Genomic DNA, 24,512 nt, shown 5'->3' with positions numbered 1-24,512 from the left:
AGACTTGAGACATAAGAAAAATTATCGGCTTGATAGTTGAATAATAAATTAAGTCATATTTTTGAAATTTTTGTGCCAAATGGAATTGGGCATCAAATTGACGGAAAGGGGCATAAAAATGATTTATTATTGAAATTTATTTAAATTTAAAAAATAGGATTTTTTCAACAAACTTTATTGAGAAAATTAACAAATTTTTACAAAAATTAGAACGGAAATTTGAATTCCGATAGAAAATTTTTTTAAAAATCACGACACCGCCACTCAAAAGTATTTTTCTGCTATTCTCCTTATACTTCGTCCTCCTTCTCTTCTTCTACTTCTTGCTTCTCCTCTTCTTCTTCGTAGTCTTCGTTTGATTGGATTGCACAGTGACAAATTGACAAGTGTAAAAGAAGCATTAAGAAAACGAATGGTAATACCAATACTGACAACTCCACATCAGATAATACTTCGAATGGCTAATCAAGATGCTAATAGAAAACAAAATGGGGAAGTGATTCGAATAATAGAGGCAAATATTTAAATACAATAAATATATGTAAAAACTTATTGTATAAAGTACAAATCAGCTAAGAAAAGGCCAGACGCGTCATAACTGACAAAGTCCGCAATAATTTCCTTCTCTCTTAGGCCCATTCCATTTATGTGACACTGGCGTTTTTTTACGATTGTTCGGTATTTTTCATATAGAAATGCAAGTGCTAAATAGACGCAACGCTGCACGAATGCCGCATGGTCCAAATCAGAATTCGAAGGTAAGTCGTCGCGTAACCATGGATCTATGGAGTGTAGAGAAGGAGGAACATCTCTGGGTTAAAAAATGTGAGCTGATTTTTGATGGGAAAATAGGTGGCGCTGATTATAGAGGGTATTCGCTTGAAAAACAGAATCTCGTTAAATTAACTTTATTATTTAGCTATTTATTTGGTTTAGATAATACATATATTCTAATATGAAAAAAAAGTAGAATCATGTAACAATAATGAAATAGTATAAAAAAAACATTTTGGTTGATTAAAATAAAATATTGAATTTTATTTGTAACTAATATAATAATTATAGCGATATAATTAGATCAATAAAAATAATAGAATAATAAAAAAAATATTTCGGTTCATAAAAATAAAATATTGAACTTCATTAGCAACTAATATAATAGTTATAGTCATATAAAAATATCAATTTTGAATGAATTTTGCTTTCTAAGAGATTCAAACATGACTTACCTTTGGTATTCCAAAGAGACTTGCTTGTTTTATATTTTGAGATGAACGAATACCACAATCTTTTAAAGAACCACTTATACATCCAGAAATACAACAAGTTTTCACCATGATTTTTTTACTATTTATTTAATATTTTTAAACGTTGTTTAATTCTTTTCACCACCTACATAATATTCTGTTTTCGTTAGTTTATAGAATCTGAAGCTAGTTTCAGATATAGTAAGTGTTTAACTTCAGATCTCAATCTCATAGTACAATCAGCGCCACGTATTATCCCTACAGAATTCAGACCATATTTTAAACGTACCGTCCATAAGAGATGTTACTCCTTCTCTACACTCCATACATGGGTCTATTACCATCCCGAGCCTCTCTTCGATATTGCCAAGCCTTTACTTAGGAAGGAAAGTACGGTAATATTATAAATAATTTGCGCTTATGGTCAGATGCATAACCGAACGAACATCGGACATTCAGCATTTAGTATTATTCGTTGTTCAGTAGATAGTGTGATTTATTGTGTTCGGTGTTATTTTTTAGTCTGTGCCATAGTTTATTCTACAGATAGCGCTGTTTTTGAACATTAGGGACAAAATCGTTTTAATAATGTCCGCAAAAAAAGTTGGAAAGCAAGGTCTTGGTTGGATATCTTGATTGAAAATGTTTTAAAGTGGACTGTATACAATGTGAGAAGCACAATAAAACGATTTGTTTCGATTTTCACTTTATTGTACAAATGCTTTGTGTGCCTGAACAAAAAACGCTGTTGGCCTCGTGGCTCCTTGATGATTGATGTCTGTCTTCTTCTGCGCAAGCCCGGTTACTCTAGGTAGGCGCATGTGCCAAGTTCAGTAGCGCACTCAACATAATTTAAATATATACATTAAATGGTTAAACATACCGGCCTCCTTGAAAGGCTCGACTTTCAAACGACAAATAATATAAAAAATTATGAAATTTATATGTGTTTTCAAACAACTTAAAAGTAAAATGTCAAAATAAATGTCAATCACTAAGAAACACTTTTTAAACGTCTATGGGTAGGACGCAAATTTCTGACACCGCCCTCCTCGGGATTCCATTCTTCGCACGGAGGGTAACTACTCTAGTGATGCCATCGCTGCCTGGATGCAGCTTAACAATGCGAGCTAAAGCCCAATACAATGGCGGCGAATTCTTATCCTTCAATAAAGCGAGAGCTCCTGTATTGAGAAGTTCTTTACTTGCAGTTTTCCACTTTACACGTTGCTGCAAAGTTGAGACGTATTCGGAAGACCAACGTCGCCAATAATGATGATACATTTGCTGCAGTGCATGATACGTTGATAGCCTGTTAACTGGTATTTGCTGAACGTTTGATTGAGGTATGGCCTTCAACACGTCGCCAATTAAAAAGTGACTGGGAGTTAAAGGACAAAGGTCGTTGGGATCATCGGTTAATGGGATGAGAGGTCTAGAATTAAGAGTGGCCTCCACCTGAATGCATAGGGTGGTAAAATCTTCCAAAGACAAGCAGTTTAGACCTATCACTCTTTTTAGATGATATTTGGCCGATTTCACAGCCGATTCCCACAAACCACCCATATGCGGGCTGTTCGCAGGGTTAAAATGCCACCGAATTCCTTGTGTGTCACAAAATGTAGAAAATGAATTGTCTTGTTCTAATGTTTTTAGGAACGATCGCAAATCATTGTTTGCTCCAACGAAACATCCCCCATTGTCAGAATATATATCACTGCATAGACCGCGCCGTGAAACAAATCTTTTGAGGACGTTTAGAAACGAATTTGCAGTTAAATCAGTTGCTACCTCTAAATGCACAGCCTTGGTAGTCATGCAAATAAAAATACACAAATATGCCTTTATAAATTTTCTATTTCTGTGCTTAACTTCCTTGACCGAAAATGGCCCCGCGTAATCGATGCCACTGCTTAAAAACGGTCTAGCTTGTGCGAAGCGTACGCTAGGTAAGTTTCCCATTTTTTCATTGTAAGAGCGAGGCTTTACTCGAAAGCAAGTTATACATTGATGTAAAATCTTTTTGACAATTCGTTTACCCCGCAATGGCCAAAAGTTGTTTCTGAAAGAGGCCAAAGTTGCTTGAGCACCAGCGTGTAATAATAATGTATGCTCTCTTTCGATTAGAAGGCGCGTGACGTGACCATTATGAGGTATGACGTAAGGGAATTTTTTGTCAAATGAAAAGTTTGAATTGACAATTCTCCCCCCTACCCGCAATAAATGATCGCTATCTAAAAATGGGTTTAAAGTTAACAATTTTGAATGAGCGTTTAGCGGTTTATTTTTAATTAAACATTTTATTTCTTCCGCAAAATGCACTGATTGCGTTGCCCTTATAATACTTTGTTTTGCCAGTTTTAATTCGTGCACTGTGAGTTTTGTACCGTATATTCTATCATGTTTTGCACGTAATGTGTGTTTAATTTGTCGAAATTAGAATATCTCTCGAATATCGTACTATCAGCTATAATTACATTTTGTGTTAACGCGGAATTTTTTACCTCTGGTAATTCATTGAGTGGTAAAAAATTATTATTCGTGACCGGTTGATTAGGATTGCTTAGAAAGAATGGCCCGTTCCACCACATGTCGCATTCGAGCAGCTGACTGGGTAGTGATCCTCTCGAGATGATGTCAGCCGCGTTGTGTTCGGATTTTACATGTTGCCAATTTTCGATTTTGGATTTTCCTTGTATGTCCGCTACGCGGTTTGCTACAAATGTTTTTAAAAGTGCGGGTTCCGTATTTAACCACGATAAAACGATGGTTGAATCAGTATAATAAAAAATGTTAGATATACGACAAGTAAAAGCCTCCATGAGCTTAGCTGTCAGATTCGTTGCTAATAAAGCTGCGTTTAGCTCCAAGCGTGGCAACGTGACAACCTTTAAAGGTGCTACTCTTGATTTAGCACAAATTAAACGTACAGAGCATTGTCCGGAGTTATCTACAGTTCGTAGGTATGAACACGCACCATACGCGATAGTAGATGCATCGCTGAAAGTGTGAATTTCAATAATATTGGCTTTGGGAACTGTTATTTGTCAAGGAATTTTAATTGTAGCCAAAATAGGTAATTCCTTTTGTAAATGAATAAACTCTGAAATTATTGGTGAAGGAGCAATTTGATCCCAATCTACTTTGTGCTGCCAAAGTTTTTGCATGATAACTTTGGCTTTAACAATTACTGGACCGACCAAGCCAAATGGATCGAATAACTGAGCAATTACGGAGAGTATTTCGCGTTTTGTGAAATTGTTATTTTCAATTTGTATTGAATCTGTACTGAAATGTAGCGTGTCTGATTGAGAGTTCCAGACAAGCCCTAAAGTTTTTGATTGGTCATCGGTTGATAGATAATGATCTGGTAGATCTGAAATGTTGTTAATATCGTTGAAAATGTTTGGTTTGTTAGTTTTCCACTTCCGAAGAGGAAAGGATCCACTTTCTAAAATGTTGGTGATGTTGGTGTCTGTACCAGTGATGAGGTCATCAACATAAAAATCGCGAGTTATTACTTGTGATGCTACTGGGTACTTTTTACTGTTTTCTAAAGCGAGTTGGTGCAAGCATCGTATAGCAATGAATGAAGCTGGAGCTGTGCCGTATGTTACGGTGTTTAATGTGTAGACTTCTAGAGGCAGGTTTGGATCCGAACGCCACATAATTCGCTGTAAATCACGTTGCTCTTCTACAATTTCCACCTGCCGGTACATCTTCTCTATGTCCGCTACCATTGCTACATTGTGTTGTCTAAAACGAATGATGATAGCAAAAAAATCTTCCTGTATTGTAGAACCCACCATTAGCGTATCATTCAACGAAATACCGTTTCCTGTTTTGGCGGATGCATCGAACACCACTCGTAGTTTAGTGGTTGCACTATCCTTCACGACACCATGATGTGGTAGGTAAAAAACTCCCTTTCCATCCACTTCCGTTGCCCACGTCGGCACCTTGGTCATGTGCCCGAGTTTTTCATATTCCCTCATGAACTCCGAATATTGTTGACGTATGACTGTATCATTGATCAGTTTACTTTCTAATTTGTGAAACCTTTTAATCGCATTCATCTTCGAATTCCCCAAATCGCCTACACCTTCGCGAACTGGCAACGTCGCACGAAATCTGCCAGTTTCGGTCCGCTGAATTGTTTTTAGGAAATGTTCTTCGCATTGTTTTTCTTCAATCGTCCGTTTGGTTTTGTTATCGTCTTGGTATTCCTCGATTTTCCAAAATTTCTCAATTGCGTTTTCAAGCGTAGTTGTGATTAAATTACATGATATGGTATTACTACTGTTATTTTGAATTGAATAATTTTGATATATGGGTCCCGATATGACCCATCCAAATAATGTTTTCTGAAGTATCGGTTTACCGTCGCCGAGTTTAAATTGCCCATCCGCTAAAATATCCCAAAAGACACCTGCGCCTAAGAGAATATCCAGTTTGGCGGATTTATCGAATTCAGGATCCGCAAGAGTAATGTGTTTCGTTTCGGTATATTTAAATGTTGACAATCGATTTTGAAGTTTGGAATATTACCCGCTATTTGGTTTATAACTAAAAATGTAGCATTTTGTTGAAAAGAATTGTTTTCTCTTGAAATTATATCAATATTTAATTGCTCTGTGATATTAGTAGTAACCTGATTAACACCGATCACTGGTAAGTTTATTTTGGTCCCAAGCAGCACAGTGTCGTTACTATGACGTCAATTATAGGCCATTGGCGACCAATGGGGACGTCTAAAATGACGTGATTATGACGGGTTAATGTCACATCCTACAGACGTCAACTAATGACGTACCTAGTCCGGCTGGTGAGACGTCAAAATGACGTACTTACTTTTGACAAATGACGTATAAGTAGGATCAAAAATATAAAAAAATGCGTTCAAATTAATACCAGTTTATTACAAAATCTTAAAAAACTACATACTATTACACTTATAGAACATAAAAGTTGAAATAAGGAATTACTAATGATGCAATAATGAAAATGACAACCATTCCTGCTTGAAAGGAAAAACAATACATTTCGAAAAAACTTTGTGGCAGTGCAATAACTCGATATACTCTGATAAATTTTGGATGCGATAAACATAGAATTCTTTTGAGTCGACAGGGTATTTGTAAAATGAACGGTAATCCTGAAACCTCCTACCTAATATAAAAACTGCTCCATTATTATCCACTACTATATTTTCTATTTTGAAAACCAGTCCTTCTAAGGTAAGACAAAAACAATTTGCTTCTGAATATGATGCAATAGAAAAAATAAAATCTTTATAATGAAGCTTTTTATACTGCTTGCAAGAGAAATTTGGCGTTGGTCCTAAGAAATGGGACAATTCACATTTACAGAAGTGTTCATCATCAGGTGAAGTAGAGTCATGTTTTTCGTACACTGTCATTTCAATTTCTTTTAAGCGTCTATTAATCTGTTGTAATGGTTTATTCGGAGACTGAACTAACGATTTTAAATGGTGGAGATAATTTTCAAATGGAAATGCTGACGAATTGTCTAGTGGCCCGAAATTTTCAACGTCATCTGCCAAATGTAATAAGGAATGTACATTGTAAACTAAGAACTCTAATCCGTAGATCTTTTCACTGTGCGTTACGAATAAATGCAAAAGTTGGCGCGCAAATGGAACTCCGAATTTTTCAATATGGCGTTTAGAAATAAGTATCATAATTGAACAATGAAATAGCAAAAAATGCTCATATATTGCCAAATCGACATTCCCATACAAAGCAACTGGCCCAATATACAGTAAAAATGTTCGAAATTCCGTTGCTTTCCAATCTGCCAACTGAGACAAACTGCGCCCTTTCCGATTGAATTCTACTGGAATACATTTACTGAGAAAAACAATTTTTTCAGATACATTTTGAAATGCAGTAGAGCTCATTTTGGCTCGGCTTGCGCGTCCTGTCCAAATACGCAAAAGTTTTTTCATTACACCTAGACAAACTAGGTGCATATAGTCTAAAGAAAAGACATAGATCAAATCTATAGGAAGAGCTATTAGAGGGGATTCTCCATGATGATGAGATACATCAATTTTAGTCCGAAAAGATTCGTTGTCTCTCTTGTTAAAAGGTAAATTTTTGAAAATGACACGTCCCAGGTGTTCTCCAGAGTTGTCGCACCTTTCACAGGAACTATACCCTGAATGGGTCTTCACACATTTCAGATATGCGCGCGCAGGAGCATCGCAAACAAAGCTGTGAACTTTTACTTCATGGATATTATTATTAATTTCAATGCCCGTGGTAAGTAAGTTCGATAACTCAATTAAAAAATCTTCTAAAAACGCTGACAATAAATTTGGTTTGCCACTTCCTAAAAAAGAACCAACAACAAACGGCTCACTCTTAAAATTTTTTACAAGTGCTAAAATGGGCCAGAGATCATGTTTCTGACCATTTCTATAAATGGGCAGTCCATCTACATTAAATGAAATGTTGATAATGCTGTACTGAGAAATATTAGGCACTGACAATAACTTTAATTTTAAAGCGTTAACAAGTCCAAAATGACAATATTCGCCATTTAACAACGATTTTGTTTTCGTTTCTCTGGGCGTTTTCAGCAGCGTTCGACTGTCTAACGGTAACTCATTATGGTATGGATGCAAGATATGCAAGAGATGAGTAACTACTGTACGTCGAACGTACCTTGAAGCTGCCCAGTTTGACAATTTCGAATGCAAATCGCTAGGCGGCGGTTCATTAGAAAATAAATCGTTAGGGGGCACGTTACTGGAATAGGAAGTCAAATGGTTGTATAACGTCGCATCATTGAAGAGCAAATTTTCATTAGGCGAGTTTACATTAAAATCTAAATCTCTTGAGGAACAGGTGTCATTTTCACTTTCACACATTGAATCAGCAAAAAAAAACGGAATTTGATGATTCATTGGAATCATTATTAACTATTAAAGATGTATTATAACAATTCTGACTCACAGGTGCTAAATTTGCTTCTGCCACCCTTCTGTAGAGTTGTCTTTGACTAACAACACTTTTTTTCTTACAGGTTGCCATGCTGCTGCTTTTTCAATTTCTCTGGTGCATGTTTCAACCACACCTTGATGGTATCGTCTATTTCTTTCTGACTGACTAGAGGGGAGCTTTTTCTTACAGCACCTAAAAATGTTGTTTCAGATTAATAATAAATATGCACCTACAAGTGAAAACACTTACCAATAATCACATCCTTTACGTTTAAGTTTTTAAAAGCCGTTTTCTCACCTCGTTTGCCACCAAAATTCCAATTAGTTGCAAGAGAATAAGTGAACAAAAAATTTAAAATGCGGTTTGTATGTCCAGTAAAATCTCTCCCTCCAAAAGTCGATAGATATGCCGACTGGAATCACATAATTTAAATTGTAAAATACATATTAAGTGGTACAGAACACCCACCAAAGCCAGGCAATTATTTTTTTCACTCAGGTATGTTTCCAATTTGGTAATATCCTCTTGAGAATTCAAAGGAAACTGTACGCCTATATCATCTGGTAAATCTGTATTACTGGCGTGATTGCCACTGCGATCTTGTTTTCGGATCCACTGCAAAATTTGATTGTTCTGTTCTCTAATGGTCTTCAATAAAGTGATTACATCATCTTGAGTGTTTGCTGGCATGGACAAAATATACCTTAGTACCAAAACAGTTTTTACATTATTTTTTGGTTTTTACCTCCATTACTTTCCACTACACCCAAGCAGCACAGTGTCGTTATAATGACGTCAATTATTGGACATTATTAGTCGGCGACGTCGTAGACCAATAAGCGACGTCCATATGACGTGACATTTCAGATGTCATTTTGACGTCGTCTAGAGACGTCTTTCGTACGTTTGTTTTCGGTCGTTTTAAGTGCTTTTTAATCAACTATAAAAAAAATTAGAACGAAAGTTTATTACAAAAACTAAGCCCTATACGTGCTTTATAAAAAATTGTACATTTTAAATTGTTGTTTACCTAAAATTTGGATATAAATATAAATTCATTAATTAGCAATGAAAATACTAAACTGACGTTTTAAGTGGAAATGCAATTTGAATTTAAAGATGAAGTGAGAATGTTGTAATTAACAATTATTTAACTATTTTATTAGTAGGAAACAATTATTTTTAGCATCGATTCCTGTCGAGGCTGTCGACCAAGATTTAATTTTGGCGCGTTTTTAATCGAAATGCCACGATACGATACGAGACGTGCAGGCGCATGCGTGCTGGACTGCTGGTGTGAACGCGTGTGCGCGTAATGGCGGACGGCAGCAAAAAGTTGTTTGGCGGCAATTTCACGGAAATCCAGTAACTCTAGCATTTCCGGGGTGATTCTTGTTAATTTCGGCCGTGGCAACAAATTTTTCAAAGTGAGTATAAATCTGCATTATTTTATTACAATTTTGGTGTTGGGAACTGTCTTTATTATTTAGATGAATTGTTACGTTGGCGTTGAATTCCAGAACAATGGTGGAATTTCTCTTGTTCACTCTGCCTGGTTAACACCGCTTAAACGAGAAGTCTTTTGGCCGCCAAAACAGACAACCGGAAATTTTATAAAATTATTAAAATCTGGACAAGAGCCTCCCCAGGATAACAGCTGGAAACTTAATCACCAAATTATTAAGCGAATTTTTTTCCAGACTGGTTAGTTTTGCTGCCTAAACCTAAACTGCTTTATCACTTTCTATTAAATATCTGTGATTTTTTTCAAAAAACTCGTATTTATTACTTGTTTTTAGACGACTATAAGATTGCGGAGAAAAAAATTAAAAAGGCTGAAATTACCTCAGATTTAACTACAGATGCTGAGGAATCAGCAATTATTTCACCTCGAAGGAAAATACGTCCAAAGAAATTTTCCACTGATGATGAGCAGGAAGAAGTGCTGTCATCATCAGAAGATGATTTTCCAAAAAACAAGAAACCCCTACCTAGACCAAAACCAATAATACGGAAGTCTATTACAAACATATTATCTGGTAATGAGATTTATACTTAAAGATATCTGGCACATATAAATTATTAACTGTCTACTGTTTTAGATTATTCTGGCCCAATTCAAACTTTTCCATTAGCTTCAGCTGGACAATCGCAAAGGTCGTTTGAGGATATAGTGATTCTACAAATCAACTTTATTATTTGCCACCTCAACATTCAGCAAAAGATACTCAATTGACTAAATCTTCAGGACAAATTATTAGAGGTAAAAAATATAATTGTCCATTTGCATGAATTGTTTAAAATGTATACTTTAAACTGTGAGTTATTATTTATGTCCATTATTTCCTAGGAGAATTTGTTAATTCTCTATTTTACAGGTTCTGCGTCAAATCAGTCATTTTGCCAGGCTGCTGTTTCGAACTCGTCACCATATAATCCGTCAACTAGTAAAGCAACTGATGTACAGAGCAACATCAGAGCTGTAGTGGAAAGTAATGGAGGTAAAAACCAAAAAATAATGTAAAAACTGTTTTGGTACTAAGGTATATTTTGTCCATGCCAGCAAACACTCAAGATGATGTAATCACTTTATTGAAGACCATTAGAGAACAGAACAATCAAATTTTGCAGTGGATCCGAAAACAAGATCGCAGTGGCAATCACGCCAGTAATACAGATTTACCAGATGATATAGGCGTACAGTTTCCTTTGAATTCTCAAGAGGATATTACCAAATTGGAAACATACCTGAGTGAAAAAAATAATTGCCTGGCTTTGGTGGGTGTTCTGTACCACTTAATATGTATTTTACAATTTAAATTATGTGATTCCAGTCGGCATATCTATCGACTTTTGGAGGGAGAGATTTTACTGGACATGGCAACCTGTAAGAAAAAAAGTGTTGTTAGTCAAAGACAACTCTACAGAAGGGTGGCAGAAGCAAATTTAGCACCTGTGAGTCAGAATTGTTATAATACATCTTTAATAGTTAATAATGATTCCAATGAATCATCAAATTCCGTTTTTTTTGCTGATTCAATGTGTGAAAGTAAAAATGACACCTGTTCCTCAAGAGATTTAGATTTTAATGTAAACTCGCCTAATGAAAATTTGCTCTTCAATGATGCGACGTTATACAACCATTTGACTTCCTATTCCAGTAACGTGCCCCCTAACGATTTATTTTCTAATGAACCGCCGCCTAGCGATTTGCATTCGAAATTGTCAAACTGGGCAGCTTCAAGGTACGTTCGACGTACAGTAGTTACTCATCTCTTGCATATCTTGCATCCATACCATAATGAGTTACCGTTAGACAGTCGAACGCTGCTGAAAACGCCCAGAGAAACGAAAACAAAATCGTTGTTAAATGGCGAATATTGTCATTTTGGACTTGTTAACGCTTTAAAATTAAAGTTATTGTCAGTGCCTAATATTTCTCAGTACAGCATTATCAACATTTCATTTAATGTAGATGGACTGCCCATTTATAGAAATGGTCAGAAACATGATCTCTGGCCCATTTTAGCACTTGTAAAAAATTTTAAGAGTGAGCCGTTTGTTGTTGGTTCTTTTTCAGGAAGTGGCAAACCAAATTTATTGTCAGCGTTTTTAGAAGATTTTTTAATTGAGTTATCGAACTTACTTACCACGGGCATTGAAATTAATAATAATATCCATGAAGTAAAAGTTCACAGCTTTGTTTGCGATGCTCCTGCGCGCGCATATCTGAAATGTGTGAAGACCCATTCAGGGTATAGTTCCTGTGAAAGGTGCGACAACTCTGGAGAACACCTGGGACGTGTCATTTTCAAAAATTTACCTTTTAACAAGAGAGACAACGAATCTTTTCGGACTTAAATTGATGTATCTCATCATCATGGAGAATCCCCTCTAATAGCTCTTTCTATAGATTTGATCTATGTCTTTTCTTTAGACTATATGCACCTAGTTTGTCTAGGTGTAATGAAAAAACTTTTGCGTATTTGGACAGGACGCGCAAGCCGAGCCAAAATGAGCTCTACTGCATTTCAAAATGTATCTGAAAAAATTGTTTTTCTCAGTAAATGTATTCCAGTAGAATTCAATCGGAAAGGGCGCAGTTTGTCTCAGTTGGCAGATTGGAAAGCAACGGAATTTCGAACATTTTTACTGTATATTGGGCCAGTTGCTTTGTATGGGAATGTCGATTTGGCAATATATGAGCATTTTTTGCTATTTCATTGTTCAATTATGATACTTATTTCTAAACGCCATATTGAAAAATTCGGAGTTCCATTTGCGCGCCAACTTTTGCATTTATTCGTAACGCACAGTGAAAAGATCTACGGATTAGAGTTCTTAGTTTACAATGTACATTCCTTATTACATTTGGCAGATGACGTTGAAAATTTCGGGCCACTAGACAATTCGTCAGCATTTCCATTTGAAAATTATCTCCACCATTTAAAATCGTTAGTTCAGTCTCCGAATAAACCGTTACAACAGATTAATAGACGCTTAAAAGAAATTGAAATGACAGTGTACGAAAAACATGACTCTACTTCACCTGATGATGAACACTTCTGTAAATGTGAATTGTCCCATTTCTTAGGACCAACGCCAAATTTCTCTTGCAAGCAGTATAAAAAGCTTCATTATAAAGATTTTATTTTTTCTATTGCATCATATTCAGAAGCAAATTGTTTTTGTCTTACCTTCGAAGGACTGGTTTTCAAAATAGAAAATATAGTAGTGGATAATAATGGAGCAGTTTTTATATTAGGTAGGAGGTTTCAGGATTACCGTTCATTTTACAAATACCCTGTCGACTCAAAAGAATTCTATGTTTATCGCATCCAAAATTTATCAGAGTATATCGAGTTATTGCACTGCCACAAAGTTTTGTATTGTTTTTCCTTTCAAGCAGGAATGGTTGTCATTTTCATTATTGCATCATTAGTAATTCCTTATTTCAACTTTTATGTTCTATAAGTGTAATAGTATGTAGTTTTTTAAGATTTTGTAATAAACTGGTATTAATTTGAACGCATTTTTTTATATTTTTGATCCTACTTATACGTCATTTGTCAAAAGTAAGTACGTCATTTTGACGTCTCACCAGCCGGACTAGGTACGTCATTAGTTGACGTCTGTAGGATGTGACATTAACCCGTCATAATCACGTCATTTTAGACGTCTTTTTAGACGTCCCCATTGGTCGCCAATGGCCTATAATTGACGTCATAGTAACGACACTGTGCTGCTTGGGCAGCTCTGATGTTGCTCTGTACATCAGTTGCTTTACTAGTTGACGGATTATATGGTGACGAGTTCGAAACAGCAGCCTGGCAAAATGACTGATTTGACGCAGAACCTGTAAAATAGAGAATTAACAAATTCTCCTAGGAAATAATGGACATAAATAATAACTCACAGTTTAAAGTATACATTTTAAACAATTCATGCAAATGGACAATTATATTTTTTACCTCTAATAATTTGTCCTGAAGATTTAGTCAATTGAGTATCTTTTGCTGAATGTTGAGGTGGCAAATAATAAAGTTGATTTGTAGAATCACTATATCCTCAAACGACCTTTGCGATTGTCCAGCTGAAGCTAATGGAAAAGTTTGAATTGGGCCAGAATAATCTAAAACAGTAGACAGTTAATAATTTATATGTGCCAGATATCTTTAAGTATAAATCTCATTACCAGATAATATGTTTGTAATAGACTTCCGTATTATTGGTTTTGGTCTAGGTAGGGGTTTCTTGTTTTTTGGAAAATCATCTTCTGATGATGACAGCACTTCTTCCTGCTCATCATCAGTGGAAAATTTCTTTGGACGTATTTTCCTTCGAGGTGAAATAATTGCTGATTCCTCAGCATCTGTAGTTAAATCTGAGGTAATTTCAGCCTTTTTAATTTTTTTCTCCGCAATCTTATAGTCGTCTAAAAACAAGTAATAAATACGAGTTTTTTGAAAAAAATCACAGATATTTAATAGAAAGTGATAAAGCAGTTTAGGTTTAGGCAGCAAAACTAACCAGTCTGGAAAAAAATTCGCTTAATAATTTGGTGATTAAGTTTCCAGCTGTTATCCTGGGGAGGCTCTTGTCCAGATTTTAATAATTTTATAAAATTTCTGGTTGTCTGTTTTGGCGGCCAAAAGACTTCTCGTTTAAGCGGTGTTAACCAGGCAGAGTGAACAAGAGAAATTCCACCATTGTTCTGGAATTCAACGCCAACGTAACAATTCATCTAAATAATAAAGACAGTTCCCAACACCAAAATTGTAATATTGTAGGTATCTTCAGTTCCATTTTCAATTTCTTCATACCTATACAATTCGAAATTATGTATGATTGTAACATTCAAGTTCAGTTCAAATGATAAGCATTCTCACCTCTTACTCGAACTTATTCTTAAAGTCACACTCAGTAATGAAAACATCAATTTCTGGTGAGCAAAATAGACAAGCTACAATTGCATCATATCGCCTATTCGTATTGATAGCTAAAAATAGAACAGCTCATTCTGTAGGGTAGAATCTGAAGTTTCATTCACTGAAAAGGAATTTTTAAAACAAACTTTTTACATCAACTTGATGAAAGTACTGAAGTTTCTTGCTAAGCTAATCTATTAGCCTTTGTTAGGTTTCGAACCCAATTAAAGCATAAAAGAAGAACTGCTTTTTTGCAAGTCTTTATAGTCAAAACCAACAGCGGAAAAAATTTTTAAATATCTCGATGATTTAATTACAGATAACAAAATAAAACGGACAACTGATGGTGCTCGTGCTATGAACTGAGGGTTGTAACTTTCATTAAGTCACGGCCCAAGCAATCCCGACTTTTTGCTACTCTGTGTGATGAAATGGGAAGTGAGCACAAAGCATTCCTGCTTCATTGTGAAGTACAATGTTTATCAAGAGTTAAAGTACTGTCAAGATTGTTCAAGCTTCTTGAGGAATTATCATGTATTTCATTTTTATTCCAGAGCCGATATCCATTCGAGTATCCTATCACCTGAAGTTTTTTCTTTTTATTGTCAAATTTTGAGGTTTTTTTCTAAATGTTTGGCATAAGCATCTGAGCCAAATACACTTGGATTATTTAGTGTCCGTGGTTTACCCTCAATCCCTTTTCCATTAAGTTATGGAAAGTTTGCTGGAGTATAATCAAGAATAGTACCTCATTTTTTCATATTTACTTAATGAACTTTTGTATCAAATTTAATTTCAACCATTTTTATGTATTCTATTATCCAGTCTGACACTCAACTTTTGTGTTCCAGTGAAAATATTATAACATTCTGAAGAAAGCATTCATCAAAATGTATGTTTCTAATAACTTTTATGCTTATGTCACGTTTTGCAGATTTCATCATGCTTTGATCTTCTAGTTTTTTAAATGTGTACTCATCGCCTCTCATTGTGGTTATTATTATCGCTTATGAATACAGATATATTGATTATCATTTCTCTTATAGGTATAGCTGAAAAATTTTTGAGTGAACTTACCTTTTAATTGTTCTGTATGTCCTTCATACAGCTTAGACAATTTTTCAAATATTTCCGTGTCACTTAATTACCAGTACAGCTCATAATATATGTTGACAAATGTATGTTTTTATAATTCATAATCATGAATACTACTTGGTACCTATGCGGTTTATAACCAAGTCCATAATTCTATATGCTTTTAAAGTTATTCCACTTATTTTACAGTTTCCAGAAAAGTTTTTTGTTCTAATGAATTTTCGTTTTTAGATTCGAAATCCTAATTATTTATTTATACAGTGAAAAGTCTCGGACCCATAACTTGTTGTTTTTGGTATTATTAGAATAAAAATATCCTTTTTATTGTTATAACTTATTATAATGACAGATACGCAATAACCTAAACTGTCTAATCACACAAGAAGTCAACTTCACAACGTACTAGTATGTTGCCGTTTTCCGTTTCGATACAAAAAATATTGTAGGCAACGTTGTAAAATATTATTTTGGCTATAATACGTTGCCTAACGTATTATTGCCTAAAGAATATTCTTTATACAATGGTAATACTATTAAAACTCATATAGGTAAGACTCCTATATGGACAGTTGGTATTACATATATGTTTACATATTTTCATTTTATTTGTTTCAGATAATTAAATCATCGTAACTATAGCGGTTTTGTTTCGTGATGTACAAGGCGAAAAATCGTTTTTTTCTTTTTTTTATTTCCGATACGTAAAGATATCATCAATTGATGATTTCGATTAGTTAACGAGATAAACATTTGAAAGTGCTTGAATTTCAAAAGTCAACAATTGTCAGAAATATTTTTTTAGGTGAATGAAAGTAATACGGTTAATAAGTGTTATTCGTATATTAAAATTATAGAAGTTTTAAAATGCCGTCATCTTTGAGTAAAGAAGTCAATTTGTATTACAAAAATTTGGTAGTGACAAAGTTCAATAACTGGTTGAAGTTGGTTAAGGAGAAGAAAAAACAAACTTATCAAGACCAAAACTCAACGGTATCGTTCCAAGCTCCAAGGGAGGAAAAAGATGCTAACGGTAAGAAGATTATCGTGACTCCTGCAGATAAGTTCGATTCACCACCACCAATGAACTGTAGCGACGCCAATTCCAAGGAAGTTCTAAACAGAAAAGATGTGAAAGAGGAGGAACATATGAACTTTTCGAACGAGAGCTTCTACGAGAAAATGAGATCACTTCAAGAATTTAGAAACGTCGGTCTCTACGTGTATTGCGACTCTTGCGACAAGTATAGATACCTACCCGACGTGAAAGATCCCCTGGATCTATCTGACAAATGGTATTGTTGGATGAATCCAGATGGGAGGTATAATAGATGCGAAATCAAAGAAGAATCGATAGACGATAAAGAAAAGGAGCTGATGATATTTAACAAATATAACGCGGGTAGCATCGTCTGGGCGAAAATCGAAGGTTATCCATGGTGGCCGGCTATGGTGGAAGATGATCCTGATATCGAAAATTATTTTTGCTTGAAAGATTCCTTAGAACCGGTAAGTCTAATATTTCTCTTGGTCACTTTCATTAGATTAGTGTAGTACCATTTTTTTAGTTCATGAAACGTACAGGATGATTTTGTTTTAATATCGAAATTATTAAGTTACCTTATATACAGGATGATTTTTTTACTTATTCCAATATTTCATTTGGAGTGAAAATCGAAATAAATTTCAAGTTACCTTAAATAGAGTGCGATTTTTTTTATCAATTGAGAGTAGAGAGTGGGAAATTTGTAAACTCATATACAGGTTTTATTATTTTTTATATTAAGTTTTTAAATTCTGATGGTCATATACAGGGTGGTTAATCGATTATTTTTTCGTAATATATTTCGATAAAATTCTTGAAATGACACAAGGTATTCAATCTATGGAATTAGTCACACTGTGTATTGACGGTTAACGATTATTTTCAGACGCACTACCACGTGACATTTTTCGATTCCGACGCGGTGACTAGATCTTGGGTAAAGGCCGAAAATTTGAAACCGTTCTTGAAAAATATCGACGATAACCTTGTGCTGAACGATAAATTCAATAAACTCAAATTCAGGATGGACGTAGCCGTCAAACAGGCTAAAGAAGCCGTCGAAATGGAGCTGCTCGACAGACTGAAAATGTACAGCTTCATATATAGATATGCGAAATCTTCCAGAAAGACGAAGCGACAGAGATACGCGAGTGAGGATGGAGGCGGTAAACAGAAGAAACGTGCGAAGTTGGGTGATGAGACGGAATCTTCGGCGGGAGACTACGAAGAAGAAGAAGAAGAGGAGCAAGAAGTAGAGGAGGATGAAGAAGAGAAGGTGGACGAAATATGAGGAGAATACCAGAAATATACTTTTGAGTGATGGTGTCGTGATTTCAAGGAAAAATTCTCGTTCTAATTTTTGATAAAAATTTGTTAATTTTCTCAATAAAGTTTGTTGAAAAATCATTTTTTTTTTAATTAATTTTATGCAAATCATTTTTTATGCCTAATTTCAACAGTTTCATGCCTTTTCCTTAAATTTCTGAAAAAAATTCAATTATATTTTTATTAAAACGTCATAAATATGAGTAACTCCATGATTAACGCGTTATCCGCCGAACCAATCATTTTTATGCTCCTTTCCGTCAATTTGATGCCCAATTCCATTTGGCACAAAAACCTAACCTAACCACCATAGGGGAGCCCAAGACGATAGTGACAAAAATTTCAAGCTGCTTATACAATAAAGGAGTAAACAGTATAAAAAAGAACAACATTGAAATTGTATTAAAACATACATATAGAACAAACGAAGTAAAGCTAAATCCTAAAATATACGCAGAACTTCTTTGAAATAAACAAATTTAGTTCTGTCTAGAAGTTGAGTAAATACATCAAGATTATTATCTTTGGAATTTACATAATCTATATATAACTTAGTAAATACAGGGTGTTTCTATATTCGACCGACAATGCTTTACCACAGAGAGATCTCAATGAATGATTCATTTTGATATAGAAATACGAACCATTACGGGGCTTAGTTGTTGAGACTGAAGCAAATTTCTTTTAAATTGCCTGAATATTTCTAGTTGAAAAACTAATAACCTTTTATGGAACTAAAACGATCTTTTTTTTCTTTTTTATAATTTCAAAACTTTCCCATTTTCTGAACAATTTTCCTGTTCATTGGCAAACAGAAACATCATCTAAATAGTTTTAGTTTGAAAATAACAAGGTACAAGACATCAATCACTAAACAATATAAGTTAAATTCACTTTATTTACAATCCAAATTACAAATATAATGATATGAATATTCACTATCTTGGGAAATTTAAATTCCGGGATCTGATCAAAGTTTATTTCGAACTCTATTTTCCATAGATCATCCAATTGTTTTATTCTAATTTCACAAAATCTGGTTGTAATTGTGAAGAATCAGCGTTCATGTCCAATTTGATGGAGAAGCAATTGAACTAATTGAACTATTCATATCATTTTATAATTTCAGTAACTGTGTGTCCTCAAAAGTATATTATTCCTCTTCTAAGCCTATCCAAAACTTTATATCTCCATTTTTTGATTCTGCTTGATTGCGATTGATTTTTTCTATCAGATCACCAGATGCAACATTTTCTTACAGACAAATTTAGAAATTACTATATTTAAAATTGGTATTTTCATCCTCAAATCTACTTGATGAAGGACTGGCTTTTCCACTACATTCGCTTCAGTATTGTTATTTGATTCTGAATTTGGACTTAAATCAACAAATTTTCTCACTTTTTCTATACACTTCCTGGCTCTTGCATCTTCATTAATATCAAGTTATTTATTGAGTTATGCATTTCTATGATGTATAAATCTTAAAAAATTTTCAAAAGCGTTTGTAAATGAAAACCTGACAAATTTTCTTCAAATTCAATGGCATCAACAATTCTATAACTATATTTCAAAATCCATGTTGGTCGCTTTGGATGTTTTTACCAGACCGACCTGAAAACTTTTAAAATTTCTATACAAAATCTGTTACACTGGAATTTTCTAGAAAACCAAAATAACTTCACATTTTTCAATAATTATTTTTGTCCTCACATCAAAATTAGGAGTTGGTTACATATTCATTGGAAAGTTTAATCAAGACAGATAAAGTGTGTTAAGTAAATGGATTACAAAAAAATCTGAGTGATGATCAATTATAGAAATGAACACTATTATACCAACTCGAAAACAATCTTTCTATAAAGAGAAAATTCTAATTTCAAATTAACTTCTGTTAATAATGTGACTTTTCATTATAAGAAACTTTTTAATCAAGAAAAATGGCAAGTAACAAAAGTAGTTCTATACGAATCCCATTATATTATTATCGAAAAAATTTGAGAGCATTCAATTGCTATTTTTCAAAGACCATAAACTAGAAAATAATTATAATAATAATAATTTCAAATTGTTCACAGTATCCAGTACAAGATGAGTAATTATTGAACTTACCACTGAATTTGAAAGTTGTTCTATTTCAGTCAAAGTAATGATAGTCTTTCCTTTAAGAAATAATCTTTTGATAATTTGCAGTTATTACAAATACCAAAAACAGTTGATATCTTATAAATCACCTCTTCCTGTAGTTTTTTGTATCTTTCGACCAAACGGATCAAATTACATATTTTGTTCAATACCATTAGTGAGTTACTAATTCAATCAAATAACCATCTTATATCAAATTATACGCAGTAATATTTTGTTTGTTTGTTTGTTTTGTACAAATCACATAGAAACCGGCGTCAGACATATAATAGTGAGTGTGGTGGTAGCAGAAGTAGTAAAAGCAGCACACAAATTGCTACTTCAGTGTGTTTTATGTTTCGAAGTTTTGTTGGCACATTTCTATAGTAAATTTGTGTTCAAATAAAACTAGTATTTGATATTATTTCATTCACACATTCTATTCTAGATAAAACAAAAGCATAAACGTATACAGTTACATAGCAATGTTGCCTAGCTTATATTTTTTCATAAACATTCTCGCCAAAATTAATTTCTTCTTCTTTTTTTAGATCAATTGTGGGGATTATTGTCAATTAACCAAATTTAGTGAGAACTAGAGCCAGATTCTTATAGATTTTTAATAATATTACGATGTATGAATAAATATTTTTGAAACGTAACATGCATCCAGCTAATAAATAAATTGTAAAATTTGACAACATTGAGGTTTACTGTAAGTTGGCTTCAATTATATTCAAACATGTCAGCTGGGTTCATCTTTTTTATTCGTCCAAGGTCAAAGTAAACCAAAGTTTCAAACAAAAAAACTTCGTAATTCATTATAATGATAGGATCAGAATTGGTATCTAGTCGGAAAACTTATTTATGTTTAAGTTTTATACGTGAAGATTAGGTGAATACAGTTTAAGTAATGAAGTAAATTTTGATTGAAAATGTATATTTTTAAAATTTTGATTCTTATAGTAGGTATGTACAATTATTTCTCACATTTTCTACACCTTTAACTAAGTAATTTGATATTGCATGTCGTATTCTTTCATCTGATTTTGTCATCATAATCATCATCTTATTGATGTCAGAGTTTTGAACTTAATATACCTTTACGTACTTGTGTATTTGAAAACGCTCACATACACACCACAATGTTTTATGTTGATGAATATGATTTAAACAAGCTAAATGCTTTTAAGATGTTGGCAAGTATTTGAATATCTTTTTTAATAACAAGTATAAGCGTTACACCAATATTGGAAGTAGTTTACTAATAATTTATTTTTAGGTAAAGGAGCGTGATTTCTTATTTACCAAAATGGCCTCTAATAAAAAAGAATTGTACATACTCTAACATATTCACCAATTCCTCAATGGTAGCTTGATCTGAACTGGGCCTGGAAGTTTGTATTGTAATGTCTTTTAAAGTCCAGTTACAAAAAAAGAATTAGTTTATTGAAGTAGCAACTAGAGAACCGCATCCACCCGGTTTTGAAGATTTTTGCAGTGATTTTATCATTTAGGTAAAATTTTTGGAAATTTGATAAAACAATCCCCGACAACACTTTTTTTTTAAATATTTACCTATATATAATGATTGATTTAATAGAAGCGTTTGGATGGATTCACATGAGGACCTTTAGTAGCTTTGCAGTACCTACCTTATGGAATTGCAAGATAAAGATCATTCAAGTGAACTGTGGTATTTCTGCACAATAAATATGTGATAGAAAAGATCCTCATATTGTTCTGACCCATCTTACTTGTTTTATTCATATTTCTGAGGTAAGAAAATAATATATTGAGTAATTTTTGTTTGGTTAAATTCTTTAAAGAAACTCTACCCCAATTGTGAAGAATAAGTAACTTGTAGTTTACAACGAATTGATGAAAAATGTTGCCAATGAATTGATATTTCTCTAAATATTAACATTTTTCCAATAAATTTACTCTTTATCAAAATAATTGGTAGTTGCTCAACAATATTTGATATAAAATCATATAGTTTCTTAAGTATTTTAGGTGACTTTCCTTGAAAATCTCATACTAGTCTGAAAAAAATAACTTTAGCAATATCATGTTTCCATAATTATTTCCAATTATTGTCTTACCAGTTTTTAAATAAGAACTTTCAAGTCACTTACCATTTCATCACTTTAATCACTTTGTACAAATTCAACACTATATCTGCCAATGAAACTGAATTATTAATGAAGAATTTTCTTGAAAAGTCCTGCATGCATATGACATGGTGAGTGTAAATTTAGCTTAGCAAATACATTTTAATGCAACTTAATGGTTTATTGTACTCCATGTCAAAGGTATTTTAAAGTTGTTGAATATTCAAGAAACATGTTTGTTTGAATTGGGTGAGGTAATGCCGTTTCTACTGACACATACCCACACACTTATGTTTTATTTTTTTAGCTCCTCAACAACCAGTTGAAAGTATATTGTTATCAAATCATTCTAATAGAAGCAAAAACGTTGAAAGAACGAAAAGGGTACAGTATTATTTTCAAAAAAAGTCCTAAACAACAAAATGTAGGCTTACAGCTATCGTATGGAAGGTATCTATTTGATATTAATTATATGTATTTCTAAATGTTTTCACACATTTTTTCTTAGCTTTTCAACTCTATGTCACCCTTTACTGTTATGAGATATATAGAATAATTGTAGATAAGTATAATTTTGAATATGCCTCTTTCTGTTACTCCTTTTAATTTTGTTAGTACATGTCTTTATGTACAATTTATGCGTTTAAAAAAAGTAAAGGTGATAGGAAGCTTTTGTTTTTTTATAAACATCGCTAGAGTGAAGATTTTTTAACGATATATAATTTGTTTCGATATCTTTTTGCTAACCAGAGTTCTAATTGGACCATTTCGACGAAATTCCAAGTTGCATGATTTGCGAAATTTATCAATACAAAGGTGAAAACAATGTAACGGCTTTTTGTGATGGTTACTGAGCAGATAGATTTTTTTTTCATTCTCTCTCAACCATAATAGCTATGAAAGTTAAGTTGGCAACCCAAATTTTAAGTAGGTATAGATATATTTTCGAGATCAAATCTTACTTTCTTCTTTTTTGGAGGGCTAACGTTTTCATTCAGTGCTCTGACTGACACTGGATATTGACGGTATTGCGGAATTATACTGATACATCTTAACTAGACATGATTTTTTCCTTGGAGGTTTATCGTTATTTTCCTAAATAAAAATATTTTCAAGACCAAGAAAATAATTTTGATGAAAAAGTTTATGAAAATATATAAGCTAGACAATATCTGTATTCGTTTGCGATAAAATGGCTGCCTTTGTTCACTAAAAACTGAGAAAGCATTTTGAATAGATTTGTTGGAGTGAAATATTTTTGAGTGTTTAGATATTGTTCAAGTGACATATTAGTCTTAGTTTTAATTTTTAGAAAAGCTTTTTATATTTCCCTATTCCAGTCATATGGTTAAATTAGTTACTTACAAAACTCTACAGAATAGGATACTCAAAAATTGTATATTCTTTTTCTGTTCAAGGTCAAATACCTTTAACTTGATAGTTAATCTGTAGTTTTGTCGTTTTTCAGTTTTATGGAAAAAATAGATTAGATAGTTACATATTTTTATCGTATTCCTACGTCACATCGTTGTGAAGAAGTGATTCACGAGTAAAAATGCAAATAAAATTTGAAAACTTCATTTTTTTGGCCAGCTTATATAATACCAACAAAATACTTCATCAAATTAAAAACAAACAATATTATCACCTTTGCATAAAAATGTACCAACTCAATACTCAACGAAAAGTATATCAATCAGTTGTTCTACAGTTTAGAGACTAGGTACCTAATTATTATAATTACCTAATTATAAAATAATCTTTCTGGCTTTCTGAGTGGCAAATTTATCAATACTTTTAGAAGCACTTAAAGTTTCAGGTGAGTGAAATAATTAAATTTCTAAAAATTTGGATGAAGCGAATCTTTCAGATTGATGTAAACTACAAAATCAGCAATAAGTATGCATTAACAACATTTTTCCAACAGACAATAAATACCTTTCAGATGTTAAGTCTAAACACTGCTAAGAAGTACCCGGTTTAATATCCCCAAATTTAACATAACTTTTTGCCGGAAAACAATATTCTTTGTAAATAAGCTAATTCTTTTATCAATTACACATTCTTTTTCAAAAATATTTTTTCAGGATTTTCTTCCATTGAAAATTGTTTGCTTTGAAATGAGATCCACAAATATAAACTTCTTCTGGTAAATCTTTTTCCTGTAT

At 33.3% G+C, this 24,512-nt stretch overlaps 2 protein-coding genes and 2 long non-coding RNA genes across 6 annotated transcripts; 2 read left to right on the top strand and 2 right to left on the bottom strand.

Moving 5' to 3' along the window:
* Positions 1–6,145: 6,145 nt before the first annotated feature.
* Positions 6,146–8,146, bottom strand: LOC130903307 (uncharacterized). The gene has a single exon (XM_057815414.1). The coding sequence runs from the start codon at positions 8,140–8,142 to the stop codon at positions 6,232–6,234; it is 1,911 nt and encodes a 636-aa protein (XP_057671397.1). The 5' UTR covers positions 8,143–8,146; the 3' UTR covers positions 6,146–6,231.
* A 145-nt stretch (positions 8,147–8,291) lies between these two features.
* On the bottom strand, positions 8,292–8,968 carry LOC130903312 (uncharacterized). The gene is made up of 3 exons (XM_057815416.1): positions 8,684–8,968; positions 8,465–8,627; positions 8,292–8,407 (listed from the first exon to the last, which is right to left on the bottom strand). The coding sequence occupies exons 1-3, from the start codon at positions 8,903–8,905 to the stop codon at positions 8,292–8,294; spliced, it is 501 nt and encodes a 166-aa protein (XP_057671399.1). The 5' UTR covers positions 8,906–8,968.
* A 16-nt stretch (positions 8,969–8,984) lies between these two features.
* LOC130903308 (uncharacterized) lies at positions 8,985–10,386 on the top strand. 2 transcript variants are annotated; one of them, XR_009060681.1, is made up of 3 exons: positions 8,985–9,642; positions 10,015–10,254; positions 10,318–10,386. It is a non-coding gene; the product is annotated as an uncharacterized LOC130903308 (long non-coding RNA). The 2 variants fall into 2 exon arrangements; XR_009060680.1 differs by lacking the exon at positions 10,318–10,386 and adding an exon at positions 9,706–9,919 and having other exon boundaries at positions 10,015–10,105.
* LOC130903309 (uncharacterized) lies at positions 10,387–10,980 on the top strand. Of its 2 annotated transcripts, XR_009060683.1 has the most exons (3): positions 10,387–10,478; positions 10,594–10,716; positions 10,779–10,980. It is a non-coding gene; the product is annotated as an uncharacterized LOC130903309 (long non-coding RNA). The 2 variants fall into 2 exon arrangements; XR_009060682.1 differs by having other exon boundaries at positions 10,594–10,980.
* Positions 10,981–24,512: the final 13,532 nt, after the last annotated feature.

Source organism: Diorhabda carinulata, unplaced genomic scaffold (genome assembly GCF_026250575.1).
Source record: "Diorhabda carinulata isolate Delta unplaced genomic scaffold, icDioCari1.1 Dcau_26, whole genome shotgun sequence".
Classification (NCBI taxonomy): domain Eukaryota; kingdom Metazoa; phylum Arthropoda; class Insecta; order Coleoptera; family Chrysomelidae; genus Diorhabda; species Diorhabda carinulata.
The sequence above is the reverse complement of the archived record's forward strand: the minus strand, read 5'-3'. Positions and strand labels throughout refer to the sequence as shown.

Excerpts from the sequence above, each read along its gene's own strand:
- LOC130903307 (XM_057815414.1), bottom strand. The coding sequence starts at position 8,142 with ATGTGTGAAAGTGAAAATGACACCTGTTCCTCAAGAGATTTAGATTTT.
- LOC130903312 (XM_057815416.1), bottom strand. The coding sequence starts at position 8,905 with ATGCCAGCAAACACTCAAGATGATGTAATCACTTTATTGAAGACCATT. Across the intron at positions 8,628-8,683 it reads AAAATAATTGCCTGGCTTTG|TCGGCATATCTATCGACTTT; the intron begins GTGGGTGTTCTG and ends ATGTGATTCCAG. Across the intron at positions 8,408-8,464 it reads CGTAAAGGATGTGATTATTG|GTGCTGTAAGAAAAAGCTCC; the intron begins GTAAGTGTTTTC and ends CAACATTTTTAG.